Source organism: Rissa tridactyla, chromosome 1 (assembly GCF_028500815.1).
Source record: "Rissa tridactyla isolate bRisTri1 chromosome 1, bRisTri1.patW.cur.20221130, whole genome shotgun sequence".
In the NCBI taxonomy this organism is placed as follows: domain Eukaryota; kingdom Metazoa; phylum Chordata; class Aves; order Charadriiformes; family Laridae; genus Rissa; species Rissa tridactyla.
Window position 1 is genome coordinate 143208476 of NC_071466.1, and position 22166 is coordinate 143230641.

At 44.0% G+C, this 22166-nt stretch overlaps 2 protein-coding genes across 7 annotated transcripts in view; both read right to left on the minus strand.

Moving 5' to 3' along the window:
• Positions 1-794: 794 nt before the first annotated feature.
• On the minus strand, positions 795-19999 carry LOC128904430 (TRPM8 channel-associated factor 2-like). 2 transcript variants are annotated; one of them, XM_054188758.1, is made up of 3 exons: positions 19923-19999; positions 6405-7046; positions 795-1419 (listed from the first exon to the last, which is right to left on the minus strand). In XM_054188758.1, the coding sequence occupies exons 2-3, from the start codon at positions 7019-7021 to the stop codon at positions 1401-1403; spliced, it is 636 nt and encodes a 211-aa protein (XP_054044733.1). In that variant the 5' UTR covers positions 7022-7046; positions 19923-19999; the 3' UTR covers positions 795-1400. The 2 variants fall into 2 exon arrangements, with proteins under 2 accessions (XP_054044733.1, XP_054044734.1); XM_054188759.1 differs by lacking the exon at positions 19923-19999 and adding an exon at positions 16907-17018.
• LOC128904425 (TRPM8 channel-associated factor 2-like) overlaps positions 15058-22166 on the minus strand; it is a 46267-nt gene continuing 39158 nt past the window's right edge. For all 5 annotated transcript variants that reach the window (XM_054188747.1, XM_054188745.1, XM_054188746.1 and 2 more), the window contains 2 exons: positions 19923-20260; positions 15058-17029 (listed from right to left, as the gene is read on the minus strand). In XM_054188747.1, coding sequence (XP_054044722.1) covers positions 16784-17029; positions 19923-20260 — 584 coding nt within the window. In that variant the 3' untranslated portion in view covers positions 15058-16783. The remainder of the gene's footprint in view (positions 17030-19922; positions 20261-22166) is intronic.

The following is a 22166-nucleotide window of genomic DNA, read 5'->3' on the forward strand; positions in this document are numbered from 1 at the left end:
ACAGATAGGAATCGTCAAAAAGCCTTTATTAAAGACACCACAAAACATGAGAGGCAAAAAGAGGTTGTACAGAAACATAAAATATCAGTGTCAAAGGTACCCAATTTGGAAGAATAGCCTCTACTGTAGAAAAGCGAGCAAGGTCAATTTTCTGTGATATTAAAACTAGCTTTGTGGAGATTTCTCAGATGTCAGGGCTGAGGAGATAATCATGCACCGTTAGGTTTTAATTCCTGAGAACGAAATTGTAAAGTCTTTAGCTCTATCTCAGCTTAGCATCCCCAAAACTTCAGAACAGAATAGTTGTAGGACTTTGTCAGAAGAAAAAAAGGGTGCATTTGAATATTTCGCTTCAAAGTATAGAATAAAGATTTTCACGTTCAGGATGGCTGAAGGATTTGGGCATCTTTCTAGATAGCATGTGCTATTGGATGTACACATAAATGATCTGCAGTATTATTAATGCAGGTCACTTCATTCACTTTGGATTATTTATAGGTTTGACGTATGTTTATCTGGGCACCGTGAAAAGAAATGCTTGATCCTTCTACCCCTTACTTCCCGGCTCTTTTGCTGAAGAAGATGCTCAGCTACGGCCCATGAGATCTGGAGTTGTTGCAGAAAGCGTCTCACTGCTGTCCCTTGACGTGCATGTCGTGGTCTTAACAGCAAGGTCAAGAACTCTGTAACATTTACTCTATGTCGTGGTTTTGGCCAAACTGGCCAATCAGAATGACAGATGGCCCTCCCCCTACTCTCTCCTCAGAGAGGAGAGGAAGAGATAAGGAGATTTACGAGTTTTGAAAAAGAACTAAACTACTTTAATGAAAATAATAATAAATAAGAAAATAGTAAATAATAATAGAATAATAAAAATTAAAGGAAAAAAAAAAGTATACAATATATACAAAACCGTATCCAGCTCCCAGGATGACGATCGTGTCACCAGCAGACACAGGGAAAGTCCCAGACTGGAGTCAGCGACAGACAGGAGCTGAATTCTGGAAGCAGAGTCAGGAGTGCTCGGATCGAGATCAAAGGCACACAAACAGACAGGGTCCTCCTCAGACGTCGGCCATTGAAGAAAAAACGAGACAGAGCCCCCTTGCCCCTTTGATCCCTCAGCTTTTATACTGAGTGTGATGCAGATGGGATGGAATACCCTGTTGGTCAGTTTTGGGTCACCTGTCCCGTCTGCTCCTCCCTGCAGGTGGGACCCCTCTATGCTTCTCTGCTTCCGACCCTCTGACGTGGCAAACAGCGAAGTTGGCTGACCTTGGATGTTATGACAATAAGTATAAGCAAGAGCCTCTGTGCGTACCACGCCTTGGTATAATCAGGTCTTATCACTCTGAGAGCGAGCATTTTCTGAACAATATGCTGTTAATTTCAGACTTCAGTCAGTTAGACGAGGCCCAGCTAAAAAGTAAAATTACAAATCAGAAAATTGGTTCTTTTTTACCTCAAACCAGGACAAAGTTACAGATGAAAATCAACAGCAGTTTCAATTCTAATTCTAATAAATTAGTTTTCTGCAGCTTACACCTTTGTGCTGAACCCTTCCCCATCTGACCATCAGCTAATGCTGAAGCTGTTTTGAAAAGTTTGAATTCTTAGTTATTTATGAGAGAACTGAGAAAATGCAAGGAAATTCCAAACTAAACTATCAAGATAATCCTGCCCCACCCTCACGTCATAAAAGTTAGTTCAGTTGGATAAACTTGATATCAAGGTGACCTTTCTGGTAACATTTTATTTAAAAAAAAACACAACAAACATTGGAAATTATGACTATTTCTGAAAAGGATGCAGGAGAGTCCCCCAAAGTGACTTGTGATTTTATATGTCCAACTAGAAAAATTCCATAACAGTGTGGGATTTTTTCTTTCCAGAGTAGCTCTCCTCAGGGAAGACAAAACACACAGTTCCATGCAATGACATCTTCAGGTGAAATGTCTTTGCACCTGAATTTGCATCTGAATTTGACGAAGAGCAGTAGTGGTACTTCACATCGACCAACAAGTTAATGCCTCCTCTGGAAGCATTTATGGACCATGTACCCGCACTGCTCCCTTATTGCATAACCAAAAATTCATTCATCATCTGACCAAAACTGTACCCAACAGAACATCAAATAATCAATATGCCACCATCCATCATAAGACCACGGTATTTCCGATTACATGCTAAGTGTGCAATGCCAGAAGAAAGCTGGGGCAGGAAGGAAGCAGAGAGAATTAGGCTATTATATTTATAGATTACTCTGGTCATCCTGATTCCATTCCACAGTTTGGGCGCTGCTGAGGAAGGAAATAGAAAAATAGCCCCTACCTTCATTTATTTCATCAACCTGAAACATTACAGTTGGGGATGTCATCATTTCTGGAAGATTTTGGTTGGGAGCCCATATTTGTTTTCGTACATCAGAGAATTTGTCATAGAACTCTGCAGCTATGTTGATCAAAACCATTTGCTCAGAGCTGCCTTTGATTGGGCTGTCAGCACTGACATCAGGAACCCCCTGGGAAAGCACTAGCTCAGCCATCTCCTCCTGAACAGAGCAGATAGCTAGGGAGGTCTGAGCTGGAATCCTTAGGAACGCTCTTGAGTCCTGCGCTAATTTCTTGAGCCAGGAGGAATATGGTGGCTTTAGAACTTCTTTTTTCTTGAGGTTTTGCTGAAATTGGAAGAGTGCCTTGCAGAAGTGGTACTGAGAGAAAATCTCGTTAGAATGTAAGACTGGATGACTTGATGCTAGTATGTTATCTCCTAAGATACCAACTCCAAACTTTTGCATTATTTTGTTCCCACGGAACTCAGCAATGGCATTCTCATCAGCATTCGCTGCAGCCCAGGACCTGCCCTCCAATCAGCAGACCCCCACCCCTTGAAACCTACTCATGAATCTTCTCCACCTCCTCACCACTGTAGGCTTTGCAGCAGTACACACTCAGGTTTTCCTTAAGATCTGTTATCTTGCAAGGAATCTTCTCCTGGCTTAGAAGAGTGAAAAAGTCCTGCAGATCACTGGCAATACCAACTTGTCCTCCCTTCCCAGCATCAAGCCAACCAATGGCATTGAAGATAAAGGTTTTCATTGCTGATGCTTGAAAGAAGTTTTCATGAGTGACTACCACAACACGACCCCTACCATAGTGTGCAGCTGCAAGGAATGCCTGGTGGTAGATGGGAGGGGACACAGACATCTTCTCTCTTGATTTTGGTCACTCCTTTCAAAAGAACTTCTGAATGTTTTTGGCATCCAATCCATGTCTGGAAAACCAAAAGAAATCCTCGGCATCCACATGTTGAAAGCCATACTTATCTTTGCCCCGTTAGTAGTGATACAGTCATGACTTCCTATAAACACTCCTTGTTTCAAGAAGATACCAAGACAAATATATTAATATCTATCAAAAGAGACTTGAAAGTTAACCCAATAGATATCACTGAAGTGGCAGCAATGTCAAAATTACAGGGTTCAGCAGCTTTCCTTAAGCATGGTAGAAATTGTATTCCAGGCAAGAATGGTGCTGTGTGCTCGTGCCTCATGTTGGACTTTTCTGCAATGGGCTAAGATGTCGCCACCCACAGATGGTGGCTCTATACTTCACAAGAAGAAGTTATTGTTCTCAGGGCACAGAATCCAGAAGAGATCAGGCAATCACTTCCTAGTCCTTTTCAGTGCAAAGGTAGACATGTACCTCAAAACATTTTTGGCAACGGCTTCAACTAATCCAAGTGATTTTGCTTTCAGGAAGTCTAGGGGCTCTGACACTTTCTTCTAACAGTCCAGCTTTAAGATGGTGACCTCCAGTCATGGAGAAAATGGAAACCGGGTAGTAAAATGTTAAAACTGTAATAGTTGTTTGCAAAGTTGCACAGTCATCTATCCTCTTGCTTGTCTCTTTACCACAAGCTTCAGTCTAAAGTTTAGCCTTTGTTGCCTACCTGCCATCCTGGGATACAAGGATAATTTTTTTTCCATCATAGTGGTGGTTAAACACTGAACAGGTGCCAAGACAGGTTGTAGGAATCTCTGTCCTTGGAGATATTCAGTACTTGACTAGACAAAGCCCTGAGCAACCTTCTCTAGTGGGCCCTGCTTTGAGCAGACATTGGAGCAACTGACCTCCCTTCCAACCTCAACTGTTCCATGATTCAGACTTCCATCAGCATGTTCCAAATGTACTGGCAGCGCAGCGCACCTGAAAAATTACTGTGAAGACAACGGCTTACTGCCTCAGCAGAGCCGCCTCTGGAGCAAGGCCAGAACTGAGTCTTGTTATCATGACATCGTCTATTATCCTTGTCTGAACATAACTCTGTGACAGAGATGAAGCCGTATATTCTTCCGTATGTAGTGCTATAAGGTCCAATTATAGAGCTTCAGATTCACACCTTATTTGTGATAAATTCCCTGAAGAATTATCATCACTTTCAGGGACTTGTGACAAGAAAGTGCCTTAACTCTAGTAGTCTGAGGTCACCCACCTAGTGAATGAGGGAAAGGCACTGGATGTAGTTTTTCTGTATTTTAGTAAGGCTTTTTATACTATTCCTCACAGCATCCTTCTGGACAAGTTGTCCAACTGTAAGATAAGCAGGTACATGGTGCGCTGTGTGAAGAACTGGCTGAAGGCCAGGGCTCAAAAGGTTGTAGTGAATGGGGCTACATCTGGTTGGTGGCCAGATGTTTTTATCAATGATCTGGATGCAGGAGTTGAACGCACCAGTAGCAAGTTTGCTGTTGATACTGAACTGGAAGGTGCTGTTGACACTCTGCAGGGACAAGAAGCCTTGCAGAGAGATCTAGATAGATTGGAGCAGTGAGCAATCATCCATAGCATGAAATTGAACAAGAAAAACGCCAGATTCTGCAGCCAGGACAGAGTAATGCAAGACACAAGTATAAACTGGGACAGGAGTGTCTGGAGAGCAGCGCTGCAGAAAGGGACCTGGGGGTGCTGGTCAACAGCAGGCTCACTAGGAGTCAGCAGTGTGTCCTGGCAGCCAAGAGAGCAAACTGCACCCTGGGGTGCATCAAACACAGCATAACCAGCCGGTCAAAAGAGGCGATTATCCTGCTGTATACAGTGTTGGTGCAGCCTCACCTTGAGTCTGCAGTTCTGGGCCTCACAGTTTAAAAAGGATGTTCAGGCCCTTGAATGCACCCAGAGGAGGGCAACAAAGGTGGTGAAAGAGCAGGAAAGCATGTGCTATGAGGAGCAGCTGAGGACTCTGAGATTGTCTAGTTTGTAGAAAAGGAGGCTGAGGTGTGACCTCATTGCTCCCTACAGCTTCCTGAAGAGGGGAAGTGGAGAGGGAGGTGCTGATCTTTTCTCCCTGGTATTCCTGGTATCCACGTGGGAATGGTTCAAAGCTGCATCAGAGGAGGTTTAGACTGGACATTTCTTTACTGAGAGGGTGGTCAAACACCAGAACAGGCTGCATAGAGAGGTGGTCAATGCCCCATCCCTGTCAGTATTTAGGAGGCATTTGGGCAATGACTTTAATACTTTGCTGTGACTTTTGGTCAGCCCTGAATTGGTCAGGCAGTTGGACTAGATGATCCCTTCCAACTGGAATTTATGCTATGCTATGCTATGCTATGCTATTCTATGCTGTGCTATGCTATGCTATGCTATGCTATTCTATCGCATTCTTTTCTATTCTTTTCTATTCTATTCTATTCTATTCTATTCTATTCTATTCTATTCTATTCTATTCGCCAGCACTGGGCAGGAAAGGATCACCTATGCTACTGAGTCTATTTGCCTCCACCAGGAGGCATCTGCACAATATACAATCTAGTGGAGAATGCACGGCTATTTCGTGGATCCTGTGATGACAATGTCCAAACCTCATGGATCCACACAGTATCTGCCCCGTGTTTCCCAGGGACTTTGAAGCGCACTCTGAAGTGCAGCAACACGCTATAACAAAGCTAAGAACTGTGTTAAAAATGCTTTAATATTTACACTGTGCCACAGGAGATTAGCGGGAAAGACAAAGGTCATCTTTTCTCTCCAAGGGCCTGCATCAGGAAGGATTTAAATACCTCAGGAAGTGGCCTCATAGCCGTGCTATTGACATAGTGGGGAAAAAAATGGCTAGATGTGCCGTAGCGCAGCAGATCAGACCCAACCAAAAGTTTTTTCCTGAACAGTCATCTGTTGAACATTTTAACATGGAGCACATGAGCCAAGCTTCCTGGTAGTTTCTCAATAACAGGTAGAAGCACCTTCAGCTCCTGCACATCCATCTCTCTTCATGGTCACTTCTTTTGGGGGACAGGGAGAAGAGATCTTTTTCATTCTAGCGGGCCAATAGCAGAAAACCCAAGGCAGTATAAATACTGTATACAATCTAAAGATAGCGCAAACAAATATTTAAATACTCACTGGGTGATCAGAGGCATCCTTGGCATTTCTTTGGACACTGAGAAAGTGCCAGTCTCTCCCTCGCTGCCTGTAATGTACACACCAGCCACGCTGGTCACCCGGTTCCCAGGAAATTCAAACAGAACCTTCTCCTTGCCGTGTTGACTCGCCCAGTGCCAGGCCTGGCCGCCAATGAGCAGCCCTCCACCCCTCTTTACAAAGCCGACCAAGTCTTTTGCCTGTGTGCTGTCATAGGCATCCATACAGTACACCCCCAGGGAGGAGCTGAGCTCTGCCCCAGCCTGTACTTTGGTGCCAGCCCCGAGCAGCAGCTGGGAGAGGGAGTCCAAATGAGGATGGACTCCAACCAGGGCCTCGGGGGAAGGCTTGAGCCACTCCGCAGCATTTCTAAGGAACTGGGAAAACTTGGAGTCCTTCAAGATTCCCTCATGGGAAACAACCACCATCCGGCCCTTCCCATAACAAGATGCTGCAGTTAGCACTTGCCCATTGGTGCTCACCAGCACTGGGAAAGCTTCATCTCCAATGAGCAACAGCTTACACGGATGATAATTTGTTGTGAACTCAAATGAATTTAAATCTCTCACCAGGGAGGCATAGGCTGCTTTGGAATCCATCTGATATACCTCTTGTTAAAGAGTACTGAAAGAGAAGGAAATGGAAGCAATTTTTAGATTAGAAGCTACATTTGAAATGTTTAACAGATACGAGCTATTGACATACGTACCAGCTATGCTGGTCTACAGTCTCAGGAGGAACCTGTATCCACGTGTGATGCACAAATATATAGCCCAGCAGTAAGTGAGCCAGGAAAACATGACAGGAATGAGGAAACTTTACACAGCCACTAGTCACACAATAACCCCAACAGACATGTTAGGAAATGTACCTTGAAGACATAATTCCAGTTAATCCTTTCTGTATTCGTCTGCCTATGAGTGTCTGAATTGGTGTGAAACTGTTTTACAACACTAACACGCCTGGAGCTGTAGAAGAACAATCCAAATGGTTTTTTAATTGGATAATGTGTAGACTTCAGATTACTAGGTCTAGCCACAAGCTATTACGTTTCCACGGCTCGATTTTAAGAGGAAGTCTCATGCCTCAGGGAGACAAAGGCCTTCAGTTATCTCTATAAGCGTAGGGCTTAGTGTTCATCCCACCGACAGAGGTGGAATCGGTGGTGCTCAGGCCATTGTACAGCTGCTGTCAGAGTGGAATTTATTATTAGTCTCATTACTGCCTTGACAGGGTAATTCCAATACGGCAAAGATATTGATCCAGAACATATTTTGAACGCGTTGTCAAAATAGTCACCATGTATAGTTTTCTGCTGGCAGTTTCAGCTGAATCCACTAAAAGGTCTTAGTGGCCAATCTCACCTGGGGCCTTCACCCACTTGCCCTGTTTATGGGCCTGGGGGCTTCATTTTGGCTCAGCCCTGGGCCTTCAGATATTGTTGGTGTGCCTGTCTCTAGGCCTGTCTCTGGCCCTGCCTCCTGGGTGGCTCTCACAAATTCATTGTAGGTAGCTTTTCTCCAGGATGGGCCCCGCAGGGGTACGTTGTAGCTTGTCTCCTGTCCTGCCTCTGACCCTCTCTCCTTTTGCTCCTGACTGGACTCCCTGGATGGACACCGGCCCTGGCTCATCCTTTGCCTTGCCTGGGACTGTTGAAGGACTCGGCCACCAGCAGCCAGCTCTGCCTGCAGCATTCAGACCCCATGGGGCCGTGCCCAGTCCATGAGGGCACTGCCTGTGCTGCCGTCACCCTCAGCTCCAAGCTCACTTTCTCTTAGGAGCAGCTGGCCCTTGCTGAGGGACACTTCTCACACCGAGAAGCCAAAGCCTGGCAGAGCCATGGAGCGGCCCTGGCCTCCTCGCTCTCCTCAGCACACAGCGCTGGGGCACACAGCAAAGGGCAGGTGGCAGACTGTAGCTCATTCGAGGGACAGGGACGAGGCCTGACCTAGGCCTGAAAGTCACAAGATAGTGATTTTTCATCTTGAGCTAGCTCTGACTAAACTATTTTATCTTTCAAACCTCTTTCATTTGCTTAATCAGACTGTAGCCTGTAGGGAAAGGTACCATTTTTTCCTGCGTGTTTGCACAGCGCCGAGCACAACAAGGCTCTCACCCTCGCAGGACCCTGGTGGCCTAAAAAGCATAATGATAGCAAACGGCTGTCATCTCCTAGGCTGAACCTCTTTGATTAGGTAAATGCTTTTGCTCTCTTGACTATTCAGTCGGGTGACTTTGGTGAACACTGACATAGCTATTGCTTTTTTTGTTAAGGTCAAGGTAACCTTTTTTTGTACTTTCTATGTAAAACAGAGGCCCTGCATGAACTGCCAAACCAAAGAACACATGAATCATGTCAAACCAGATCTGTTAATTCCTCATTGAGATCACCCACTTAAGGTTTTTTCCTTCCCTCTGTTTGCTGGGATCAAACGAGATGCTGCTGAGCCTTGGTGTTCTCAGAGCAGGAAAAGGCAGAAACCAGCCGCTGAGGGCAGAGCAGCGTTGCACTCACATGCTTTTTAGTGCATGCTGGGTGAGAAAGGCCCCACCTCAGTACTGTCAACAGACTTGGAATAAGAAGTGTCTTTGGCACTGAGGTTGGCCAAGCTATCCAGAATAGAAGGGTCAGAGAAAAAGGGCATGGTAGAGGCCATAAATATCAGAGGTGGCTTGCTGTGGAGACTCTTATCTCCCTCCCTGTCACTGATCACCTCCTTATTTTCCGTGTGCCTTAGCAGAGTTTCCAGGAGGATCTGCTCCATGATCTTGCCAGGCAGAAAAGTGAGACTGACTGGCCTGTAGTTCCCTGGGTCTTTCTTTTTTCCCTTTTTGAAAATGAGGGTTATGTTTCCCCTTTTCTAGTCAGTGGGAACTTCACCAGACTGCCACGACTTTTCCAAGTGGCTTAGCAACTTCATCTGCCAGTTTCCTCAGGACCCGTGGGTGGATTTCATCAGGTCCCAATTCTGCCTGGGTTTATTTACAGCCAACTTCACGAGGCCATATCCCTAACTAGTACCGAATATTGTGCACCTGCCGAGCCCTTTTGGTGATATCCAACACTGCTCTGCTGTACATCTTGGTCATCCTGTTTATCTTTGGGCCTTCCACTGCTAATGGGTCATCTCAACCACACGTCAGCTTCTTACTTGAAGGCTGGAGCATAGCCATAGTCTGTCTACATCAGTGCGCACACCAGTTCTGCACCTAAGCTCACAGAATTGCATTCTGTGCTCCTGACTATGGATCACAGGCTCACCAGACTTTGCATTTCAGTTTCACTTATGTAGAGGTTCTTGGCATTTGTGGGAAAAGAGTGATTTATCCAGTCCCATTGAATTCCACACTCCAAGCGATTCTCAAAGAAATAATCAAGGTAGCCAGTGTACTGGGCTCAAAGGCAGTGATACCGAACAACCTTAGGACTCGGAGGAAGAAATAGGTCCAAAGACGCAAGTAGCTGAAGTACATGTTAGTCAGATGAAGGAACGACATAATGGGAGAGCCCAGTCTGATGTTCTATCAGCTTTTTACCTCCTGGGCTCTTATTTCACCACCTCCTTTCACCTCACCTAGTGGCCGTGCAGGACAAAGTCAAGACTTCTGGTTTGCAAGCACTCGTGCTCTCAGCCAGACGCCAATATTCTTTTGTATTTTTCCCTTACCAAGGGCTTTTCAGTATAAATAATTACCAGCTGTTCTTCCTAGTTGTCCAGGCACATAGCCTATCTAAATTATTGGCAATGCAGGAGATAATCCAGTGCCACACAGTGGGGACAATTTTTACTGTAGAGGCAAATGCAGAAAGTAACAGCTATTGATTAATTTCTGTAGCCCGGGGTTTCAGTAACATCCCCTGCTTTCACCCCTTTATAAGGTAGGTCCAAAAAGGGAAGACAGGCAAACACTGCACACAAGAAAGATAATATCAGATACTGCAGGATGCAATTCATTTAATCCACTACTGAAAAGAAGTCTTGTGTAAATTGTGGATTTTTTTTTTCATGAAAGCCCACAGATTTTAAGCAATGCAAACTATCAATAGACGTTGGGTGACGCGACATACCTATTGATAGGCATTTACCAGACGCCAGTCTCTACACTCCGCAGAATTCTGTTTATTTTGGAATAGATGCTCACTGTTATGAAAGGCAATTTAAGCCAAAAAACAATGCTCTCATTTGGCATGATGATTGCAGGGTAAGTAAGGAAGTTCCCTCAGAACAGGCTAAACATCTGCCATCCCCTGTGGCCATTCTGCAATGAACTCTTGTCAGTGTGCATGTTTCCATCTCGCCCTTCACAGGCTTTAGCCAAGCTACTCCTTGCACTCGTTAACTCCCACAGAGCTCTGTGCTATGGCAACTACTGATGAGCAGCCTCCAACGTGCTCACAACAGTTTAAAGCTGGCTCTGGCTTGCATACGCTCCAGTTCTACTGGTAGATCTCGACATAACCTGTACGACAGAGCCAGCGCCTTTGTCAGAGCCTGCACATCCAACGCAGCGCTTTGCCTCTGAAACACTCCCACAAGGGACCTTTTCTTCAGTGCATCAGTGATCAGAACACTTTCTTCTCAGTTGTATGATTTTTTTTCTGAAATCGCAGTCATAATAAAGTTCCACTTTCAAGGTTCTACATCTGCATGGTTGAATCTGCATTATCATGGCGCAGAACAAGGAATAATTAATGAAAATAACCCAGGTCTCTACATTTCCCTACAGGGTGTTAAATGCCAAGTATGCCTGATCTGAAAACATCCACATATCTTGAATTAAGTCACGGTATACTTTATGGAAAGAAGCCACCAGTATCTTAATAATGAATGATCATAGTTTATACTTCAATGGCTATTTCCGATCCAATAAAGTACATGTCTACACATATAATAAAATCTCTGTCTCTTACATACATTATACCTCATGGTGAAGTCACTTATTTTCACTTCTCTCTCCTAACTTACTAAAACAATTTCATGTTTCATACTAGGGCAGACAAATTTAAAGTAAAATAATGAATGCATAGTTTATAACTGAACAATATCAACTTGGGAAAGCGTATGCACATATATGCAACAAATTCCATTTCTAATTATATTTATACCTGGTTGTCTTTATACATCTACATACATACAAAAATTTATAGGAATGTTAAACCAATGTTATTTAAGTTGCAAAAAGTAAGACTGCCAGATTTAAGGGTGCCATTCCAATGTAGTGCTGCCTGATTGCCCCTCTCTGCTATCTCCTGAATGAGTTTTATCTTGGGAAGAAAAAAGCACGTCAGATGACAGAATTTAAAACTATGGTTGCGCATATATAGGAAGTCTGATAATTCCTACATTAAGCAAAGAGCTTTTGGTGGAAAAAGGGGGATCTGAGGTAATACATGCAATGGAAATAACTTATTACAAAAATAAACGTGTAATGCTGCAATATATTTCAATTGCATCATAATGTTTTATATTCTATGGTTCCCACGTAGCAGTCTTTTTATGCTAAATGTATTTTTTTTAAATAAAATAGAGAAGGCACACAGCCCCACACAGCAGTGCCTTTGAGCGTTTGATTGATAAAAAGAGACTGTATTTAACGAAACAATTCAGGAGGAAATACAGAGTATATTAAAAAGGTCAGAAGCAAATGATGGTGGATAGTGAGCAGAGCGAACAGACGAAGCAAAACTCCATGTAACTGCAGTACAGAGAACAGCAAAGGGCAGGATGAGAAAGGGGAACTGCATTTTGTAACTGGATGACTGAATCGGTTCAGCTTCCGTTCTGACCCAAAGACTACTTAATGGTCTCTGTATAGCAGACCTCCATGGATTTCAGAGGCTTTAGAATTAGGCACTGTGTTATTGCTCTTGTTTAGTTCAAACATATGAACGAACCAAACAAATGGTAGGGTCTAAAAATAATGCTTACATCTTCAACAGTGTTTCTTTGGGCTTAACGGAAGGCTGGCCACCTGCAGGAGAGCTGTAACTCGCAAACAGAAAATGCCTATGGACTTTATTAAAAGTTGTTGATAAGGTTTTTTTAAAGGCAACTCTGTAAGTCTCTTACTGGCTCCTCCCTTTCCTGTCCTGCATTTGTACCACAGGGCAAGTGGCACCAAAGGTGAGAACTTCTCTAACGGGGAACCGCTGCGCGATGCGGTGTTTACACCAAAAAAAACTGTTTCAAAAAATATTGTGCAAAAGGAACTGTATTTTCTCAAATAAAAGAGCCATTCCTGTATTCCAGAAGAGTTTTATTTAGGGAATACTGGGGCCCATTCAAACTTCAGTTCATTCATATAGCTTGCGCTCTCCACAGTTCCACCTGACTGCCCAAAATCTCTTCACCTGCAACAGGCTTCTTTTCTTTCTTCTGTAGCCTTAGGCTGTCAACTACTAAATTACTCAGCAAGTTTTTTTATCCCACTCCTAATCCCACAGAACTCTCTGGACCCCTAATACCCCAGTGCTCTGCAATGGAAATCCAACCTCTGCTTGCTCTGACAGTAACCAACTCATATTGCATGTTTTCAAGTGCCGCTTTCAGCCATTCATCCTCTCCAGCCATCATTCCCCATTCTCATGAACATTCAGCTGTCCTATTATTGGCACGGTTATACTATGCAAAATTGAGTGGGAAGAGACTTCAAGTCCGCGAGACAGGCGCACGTAGCACTGAACACCCGAGGAAAGTGATCAAAAAAATCATATATGTCACTGCCATACTGCAGAGTTCACTTGCTTTCATGCTAAGGTGACAATTCATCTTACCAACCTTAGAGAAAAAGAGAGACCTGCAAGGGGCAAACCCCCTTCGCTGTCTTAGGGGATGAATTGCTTTCTGCAGATGCCTGCAGAAGGTCCTGCCTCGTCCCTAAAGGAAGCCTTGGGTGAGCAACTCAGATTGAGAAGGCGAACTTTTGGAGGCCTAAACCAGGGCAGACGAATCCCATTTTAGCTATGCTTCATTTATGGGTTACTTCCTGCAGCTGCTGCTGGAGAATCAAAGGCTAAAATAATCAATACAAATAGCACAACTTTCTCTGGTTGTCTAGCCAAATTTTGAGAAATCAAAATGAGCAGAACCTGTTATTAAATTAGTGGCTCATTCAATGCCACTGAGTTGTTTACTACCAACAAAAGAAAAAGCCATGTTTGAAAATAATTTGCTGCTAGCCAGTAAGCAGTTAACACAGAAGTAGTTAATAAAATTGACAGAATCATTGAAATTCTATTTCACGTTTGCTCTTGGAGTGGTATTGTGCCTCTGTGTGTTTCTCCAACCATCACAGCAAATCTGACACTTCACCTACTGGTGAAATCACCATTAGCTTGATAATAAAAGGACAGTCATTTTCAGACCTTTGTTGGGCTTCCAGCTCCCTACTAGCGGAAGGGAGTGTATAGCAGTAGCAGGCAACTTTCCACTCAAAGCAAAAATGTAAAAATGTAAAAATGAGGCCAGTACTTCTACATGTAACTTGAAAACCTCACCAGTGAACCCATTCATCCTTATTTTATCAAAGCTCGAAAATCCTGTTTCTGGTTTCATTTCTGCTAAGGTCAATGTGGCCTACTAATCTATTTTACTTTTTTTCCACTTCAGCTCCTGCTCAGATCAGTCTCAGGTGTGTCCTGGGATTTTCCCAGACTGCATGCTGCTCTGTGACTGATGCTTAAACTACATTTTCACAGAAATTATTAAATGTTTCATGTTATTTTGCAGTCTGTCTCTGTGACAGGCTTGAGATGTGGGCCTATGCCAGCATCATGAAGGTCAAGAAGGCCAAGGTCCTGCTCCCAGGTCGGGGCAATCCAAAGCACAAATGCAGGCTGGGTGGAGAATAGATTGAGAACAGCCCTGATGAGAAGGACTTGGGGGTGTTGATGGATGAGAAGCTCAACATGAGCCGGCAAGGTGTGCACGCAGCCCAGAAAGCTAACCACATCCTGGGCTGCATCAAAAGAAGCACGGCCAGCACGTTGAGGGAGACGATTCTGCCCCTCTACTCCACTCTGGTGAGACCCCACCTGCAGTACTGTGTCCAGCTCTGGGGCCCCCAACATAAGGAGGACATGGAGCTGTTGGAACGAGCCCAGAGGAGGGCCACAAAGATGATGAGAGGGCTGGAGCACCTCTCCTGTGAAGACAAGCTGAGAGAGTTGGTGTTGTTCAGCCTGGAGAAGAGAAGGCTCCAGGGAGACCTTATAGCAGCCTTCCAGTGCCTAATGGGGGCCTACAGGAAGGATGGGGAGGGACTCTTTATCAGGGAGTGTAGTGATAGGATGAGGGCTAACAATTTTAAACTGAAAGAGCGTAGATTTAGATGAGCTATCAGGACGAAACTTTTCACTGTGAGGGTGGTGAGACACTGGAACAGTTTTCCCAGGGAAGTTGTGGATGCCCCATCCCTGGAAGTGTTCAAGGCCAGGTTGGATGGGGCATTGAGCAGCCTGGTCTAGTGGGAGGTGTCCCTGCCCATGGCAGGGGGTTGGAACTAGGTGATCTTTAAGAGCCCTTCCAATCCTAAACCATTCTATGATTCTATGATAACATTTTCTTGGTTTATTGCTACAATCTCAGTTTGGCCTTTCTGCCAAGCTTTTCTCTGATTTATGCTACGTTGCTTTCTTTTTAAATTTTATGGAGGAGAACAGACATCATTCTGAGGGTGAAATTAATTTGAGTTAGTACAATTTTGAATCGCTTTACTATGTATGCCTAAATATTTCAGGCTGCATTTAGAGCTGGTGTAAATAAATTGTAGCTTCTCCACTGGAATCCCTATGGTTGAACTAATCCATCCTAGCCCAGAATCCAACCCATCACCTTTTTCTTTTGTCTTTTTTTCACTGAAGTATTTCGAGATCCATTTTGTTGTGCATTCATGAAAAAGAAGTAGATCCTGACATACTTGGGTAACAGATCTGAAAATATTTTAAGCACTTTTTTAATACACCTGAACTCAACTCTTATTCATTAAACTCATTAGGCGTGAAATTTGCTTCTGTAGATCAGGTCTAAATCTTTATAGCATGTAAATTTTCTTCTGAATCTTCAAACCAGGACAAAAACAGTACGAAACACTGTCTAAGCTATGATTAGCCTCTGCATTTATTTTATTGGAAGAACAACCCATACGAGTAGTAAATAAGAATGGAAAGACAATTTAAAAGACAATGCAAAATATTAGGCCAATGAATCACAGGGAAATCAGAACCTTATCTGAGCCAGAACAAGGATGAAAAGCTGCTGTAACAAACCTTTGGGTCACTTCTATTTAGGCTTTTTTTTGTGGGCATAGAGACATGCAAGTAGGACCACACACACAACCTGCAAGTCCACAACAATTGTTTTATTTATTGCTGATACACAAGGAATGGATTGGGACTGGTATGCTATTAGGCTAAGCATTAACATGGTTGCCAGCCCTGTGGAATCACCAGTGTGGTGTGCTAGCCAAGCAATTATGTATGAGGTGGGAGAAAGATTTAACTTCTTTTGCTCCTTGGAAAAGCCTGGTCCTCTGCCTTGATGAACTGCTGTCTTCCTCCTGTCTGCTGCCTCATGCTGTCATGCCAGTGCCTATTTTTTTAACCTTTGATGAGTCCACGAGTTAAACCACTACTGACTACAATCAAGTCACCTCCTCTTTGTTTCCATTCTCCAATCTTGCATGGCGTGTATCATGCTGTCAGGCTATAGTAAGAGAGTCAGCTACGATTTACATAATTGACTGACTTACATAAAGCTGGGCATTGGGTCACAGAGTCATACAATGTAGGAAGACATCTACAGCATTTCACTATTAGCTATGTATTATATAAGCTGTATATAAGCATTATAAGGTCATTTTCATGAGGGTAGGTCTGGAAGTTCTGCATAGTTAGAGTGGTTAAAGATTAGGGATTTTAGGGTAATCAAAACCATAGTGAAAATCTCACGTTAGTGAAATTATAACTGAAGAATACAACACTGTGGAGGCTACTATTTGCTTTACAGACCCATATTCTATTGGTATTGTCCTTGAGATCACTCCAGTGACTGCTCCACCCTGAAAATTTCCATTTCATCAGAGAAAAGTTCTGCAGGAACTAAATCTACTCAGAATTACATTCCTCCTGAAGTGAAGAACACAGAACAAAGCTCATTATTTAACCCTTCAGAAGATGGCTTAGATGATTGCTGAGCTGCACACAAGTTTCTGCTGAATTTCTGTTGGGGTTGACCTCTGTTGACAGCGGGAAGCTAAAGAATTTAGTGTAAAGCTAAAAGCCTGTGAGCTATCATACATGACACAAGGAGAAAAAGATAGCCCATAGCTAGCCTGAGAATCAAAGTTTCGATATTTTTCCTTCATGGTCTATAGGATCTCATTGGGTCCTCTTCCCAGCTGGGTAAAGAGGACAGTTCCACAGACAGCTCTTTCTTGATAGGCCAACCCCAGGCTGTAAAAAAAGGAGCCAGGTTCTTATTCACCTTCTGAGAAAACTTCTGTGCCCACAAGTTCATCTTAGAAGCGTTGTCTTTTGGGATGGTGGAGATTTTCTGGTAGTCAAAGAAGAGTTGGGTGAAGGGGTCCCAACCAAACCCTTCCTGCAACTGATGGAGAAGAATACAGTGTAAAAACAAGGAACTTCTCGTTTCACTGACATTATTCCTGTGTTACAAGCAGTAAAAAATTCCATAGGTTTCTGCAGCGTCTTTTAGAATAAATGTAAAGTTAGATGAAGGCATCCAACTTTCAGGCTGCAGAGCATAATTTACAGCACTAGAGTACAGAAAAATACACCTTCCCATTACACCGGCCCACCAAAAGAAACGGAGATGAAAGATGCATTAGGAACAGCCAGAAATATCAGCCATCAACTATACAAGCTGCTTGTTTGGGCAGAAGAAAGCTTCTTGTGCAGTGAAAAAGCATCAGAGAGGACACTGACAGAGAACCTGGAAGGCAGCAGCCCAGGAGATCAAGGAGTAATCAGAAAACAGGAAGGAGAGACCATGAATAGGGCATGCTTTTGCTAGGAATAAGAACAAAAGGGATTCCAATAGAAAAACTGCTGTTGCATGAGAAAAGAATTTAAAGGAAAGAGGGAGGGGAAGCCTATGTTGTTGCTCAAGATGAAGTTAATATGAAAAGCGACTTGGAACAACAGCATGGCAGGATGCAGAATGTCTACCCTATGTCCACAGTTCCTTACCAAGCCATGACCTACATCTCACTTTCTGATACTAAATAGATTGACACTAAATTGCATTCCAGAAATCCTCCATCATGCTGGAGGAGCTAAGCAGGAGCCAGCACTTCTACATTAAGCAGAACAAACAGGCAGGTTATCTACCGCTGATAATCCCCTATCGATACGGAAATTCCGGGTTTGGGGACTAGCTATGGACTAGGCGTTATGTTTTTGTGAGAAAGCTGGAGAGCCATGAGGAGGCTGACTGGAAGGTGGGAGATGAAACGGCCAGGTCAAAAACAGGATGCAAACTTATACTGGACGAGGCTCCACACTGTTACGTTATGTCTGAACTGAAGAATGCATCCCAGACAATTCACAACTCCTTGTCACATGTCCACAGTGAAAACTGTCTGTTCCTCCCCCGCTGCCAGTTTTCTATGGGAAGAAAACACAGGTACTTGTGGGGGTGAACTGTTGGACATCCTGGACAACTCAGGGAACCAGTGCTTTGGAGCATGCCGCAAGTGCTTCTTCTTCCTTGTCTAGATAGACCCTGGGAGGTCTCTGACTTTACTCCAAAGCAAGCGGTGAGAAGGTGAAGACAGAACAGTAGAGACAGGAGTTTTGTTGTTCCATTTAAATCTGTAAATCTGTTGGGTCAATTAGCTAATTTTCTAATTGTTTTATACTCTTCTTTGCAAGATCTGTGTTACAGGCTTTAGTGACCACTCTGGAGAGGTAATCCAGGCTGAACTCTGAGAGATGGTATGCTCCGTCAGCCAACGGCAAGACAAGAGGACACTGTGCTGCCACGCAAGTGTAAGAACCATACTGGAGCTGGACCTAAAAAGGCCTGAAGATCAATGCTGAAGCCTTCCTGGATTGAAGGAATGTGAAAAGCATCTAAATGGCAGCCAAATGTGAGGCTCAATGGAACACAGAAACCATTCCATAGAAAAAAAAAATATAGCTGCTATAGGGGCAGTATATAGACAGAACTGCAATTGTTCTTTCATGTCACATTTATCCCAGCAGTCCTGTCAGGAGCCAGATAGGAGACAGCAGATCCCAGCCTATAGGGTGTGGGTGAGGCAGCATGGCAGTGGCCAAACTGGTAAGTTAGTATGGGGAAAATTTTCATTTCCCCTTTTGAAACTGTTCCGCTCTGTATAACTATTTTGGTATTCGTTGCACCAGAGAAAACAGATGTTGACTTTTCAGCTTGATGATTCGGGCACTCCTCTGGGATGTGAAAAAATCACGATCAGTCTCCTCCAATAAACATTTTGTTGTTCACATAAGATGTGAGAGCTCCTAGACAAGGGGGCTGAGAGATACTCACAACAGTCAGTAGCTTAAGCCATCATAATGGACATTCACCTTAAAGTCCCCAGTGGAAATCATGTTGAGTGCTCTCTCCATTAGACTACTAGTTGCTACAGGGAAGAAAGGGAAAGGGGGAAGTGACAGATCAGGCTGCCCAGAGAGGTGGTGGAGTCTCCATCTCTGGAGACGTTCAAAACCCGCCTGGACGCGTTCCTGTGCAACCTGCTCTAGGTGACCCTGCTCTGGCACGGGGGTTGGACTAGATGATCTCCAGAGGTCCCTTCCAACCCCTATCACTCTGTGATTCTGTGAAGGAAAAAGTCTCTCTCACATCTCTCACATGCTTCCAAAAAGAATGCAGTTTAATCTAGGACATGGTTCATGCTTTAGAGTCTCAACAATGGTGAGGGATCAAGCTACATGTGCAAGAGGATAAGCTGAACCCATCCCCTTGCCACTTGATGGACTACACTGGCTCCACTCAGTGCATTGGCCGATACAAACACCCTGCTCTTTTTAATATTATGTAAAGAGGAGCCTAGTCATGTATCTCACCAGGATACTGCTAGAAGCCTGGCTCTTCTAGACACTTTACAATGCCAAGAGGTTTTTTTGGCCAACTAGCCCAATGTCCCACAGAAAATCTGCAGCAGGTTAAAGAGCTGTGCCCAAATTTGATCATCCTTTTCCCATGCTGTATAACAAGAAGCAGTTCCTGCTTCTCTCCTAGGGAAAAATATTAATATATTGAACTAAGCTCTCTCCTGAGCAGCTAAGTCCCAGTCTGGCAAAGGAAGGTTTGCAGGAGACATCAGCAACAGATGCTCTATCTGTATAGATAGAGTGCTTTCCGGACCCAAGATGAACCCAGATTGTAAGCAAACACTTGAAAGGCATGACAGCTCCAGTCACCAAGCTGCAGGCATCCTTCTGATACAGGCTTCACTGACTGCACTAAGAATACACCCACTTTTCCCAGTTACCTGCAGGTATGTCTCCAGAGCAGTCCAGACTTCCCAATCCTTTAGTTTAGCGCCTTTCTTCAGATACTCTCTTATCCTTGCCTCCCGACGCTGTGACCTGAGCGCCTGATGCGCTTTATGCCTGGGAATCCCCAGCACGTTCTCGTGAACATAAACAGACCAGAGGTTGCAGGTGGCCTCTGTGGTATGAGGGGGAAACTCCCACGCTTTCTGCTGTTGATTGTGTCCCAGTTCATGAACAGGACCCCAAAGACCAGTAGTTTGCATGTGCTTCATGTCTAACATCTCCTTCACTGAATCCAGGTGGCCCATGATGGGGTAGCCAGCATGCATCCAGCCTGCAGGAAAGACAGGTACCAACACGTAAGTGCTCACTCCAGTGCCTGTTAGACATAAATGACTATATTTTTTTTTTCATTTCTCTAGTGCCTTTCCTCCATCTCACAAACCACACTGTATAAATGACAAATCTTTCCCTTTGTGAGATAAGGAAATACTACAATTTTCACCCTAACAAATAGTCAAATAAGTAATGTAAAGGTAGTACCGAACTATCAGTTAAGCACAGTTTCCCCTGCTTTCCCTTGGAAGTGGTGGAATCACCATCCTGGAGGTATTTAAAAGACGTGGTGCTTAGGGACACGGTTTAGTGGTGTGTTTTGGCAGCGTTAGGTTAGGTTGGGCTTGATGATCTTAAAGGTCCCTTCCAACCTAGACAATTCAATGATTGTATACACATACGCTCATGGTTGGACTGAGGCTGAGAATTCAGGATGAGGGAAAAAGCCTGACCATTGCCCAGAATACACCTGAACTCTTACAAACTGAGCACAGATAACGCCAACCCAACCATGTAGTAATGTGATTCAGCATCCTGGCAGAGCTTGAGTGGATACTGCAGGTCTGCACTCCAGTAGTCAGCAGTGTGGATGAGACACACGGAAGTCACAGTTTGTCATCCCAAGTGATGCAAAGCTTGTCAGGCTTAAGCCTGTTCTAAACCTCACAGGATAGCTATACTATAAACAACTTCCCAGCATCATGCTAGGCAAGAATCCTGCACTGCAAGGGATTTTACTCATGTCTCCTTGGTGTCCCAGATTTATCCTTCTTCTGGAAGATTCACAAAGCTTCATAGAAGAGTCACCTCCCCAAACTCAAACAACTACTGTAGGAGGAGATAAGTAGCACTTTACGCTCACTATATAGAGAGCCTACACAGCCGTATTTGACTGAATACTAAGCTTATAGACTACCCAAGTTGCAGAACATGAATGGCAACGCCCCTTCCACAAGAACTAATTAAGATCTTGAGCTCCCTCTTTTTTAATAAGAGGGATGCATGCATTTAGCAGCCACTGGCACCCAAAACATTCAGGTCCAGAAATGTGAGTGAAACCATTTAGTCCACACAAAACTGAAGGGAAATTTGTGTCTGCAGACTATGATCTTTTCAACTGGCATTTGCTCAGGATAACAGAACTTAACACTCCCAAGATGCGCAACAAATTCTTTCCATGTGGCCTAGCAAAGGCTTAGAACATCAGGGTTCACGCCAAGTGCTTGTCTCATTGTGGGATGATGAAGTTAAGCAGTCTATTTTGAAGAACAATTGAACAAAACTTGTATCGCAAAGTTCCACATTTACCACCTAATTTGACTCTAGATCAAATGCACTCAGTTCACAACTTGAACAGCTGGGGTGGGGGAGCATCAGCTGCAAAACTATTAACTTAAGGGCTTTGACGGTGATATTGGTTCAGCTTCTCCATTGCCATCATCTCAGGCACGTCTTTTTGGGCTAAGTTTTGCCCACAATAACCTTTGTGCAGCCCGTCTCCAGCAGGTAGGCACACATAGGTTTAAAATGTGTGTGAGACGTGTGAGATGTGTGAGAACAGTCCTGTGGCTGAGGCAGGGAAAAAACAGAAATCACGTCGCCATCTGCCAGCTGTACTGACTCTGCAGTGCATTCAAGAGGGAGAATGAGTAACTACATGTGAATCAAAGCCACTGCAGTCAGCAGCTCTGCCTCTTAACATGCCCAGGCAGAACAGCTAAGTGAGACAACACCAGTTTTGAGAGCAGGGAGGCATCTGAAAGGGTCAATATGTTTTTTTAAGCCCCAGCTCACCATGCTTCCATCCTGACAGAATAGCTCACACTTACACAAGGGTCACAGTCATCTGACACCTTAGGTATGTTTCTAGTCTGGTTTTAGCAAAATACCCCTGAAGGAACAGA

What these genes read in the sequence shown, in the direction of transcription:
- LOC128904430 (XM_054188758.1), bottom strand. Translation starts at nt 7,021, where the DNA reads ATGGATTCCAAAGCAGCCTATGCCTCCCTGGTGAGAGATTTAAATTCA.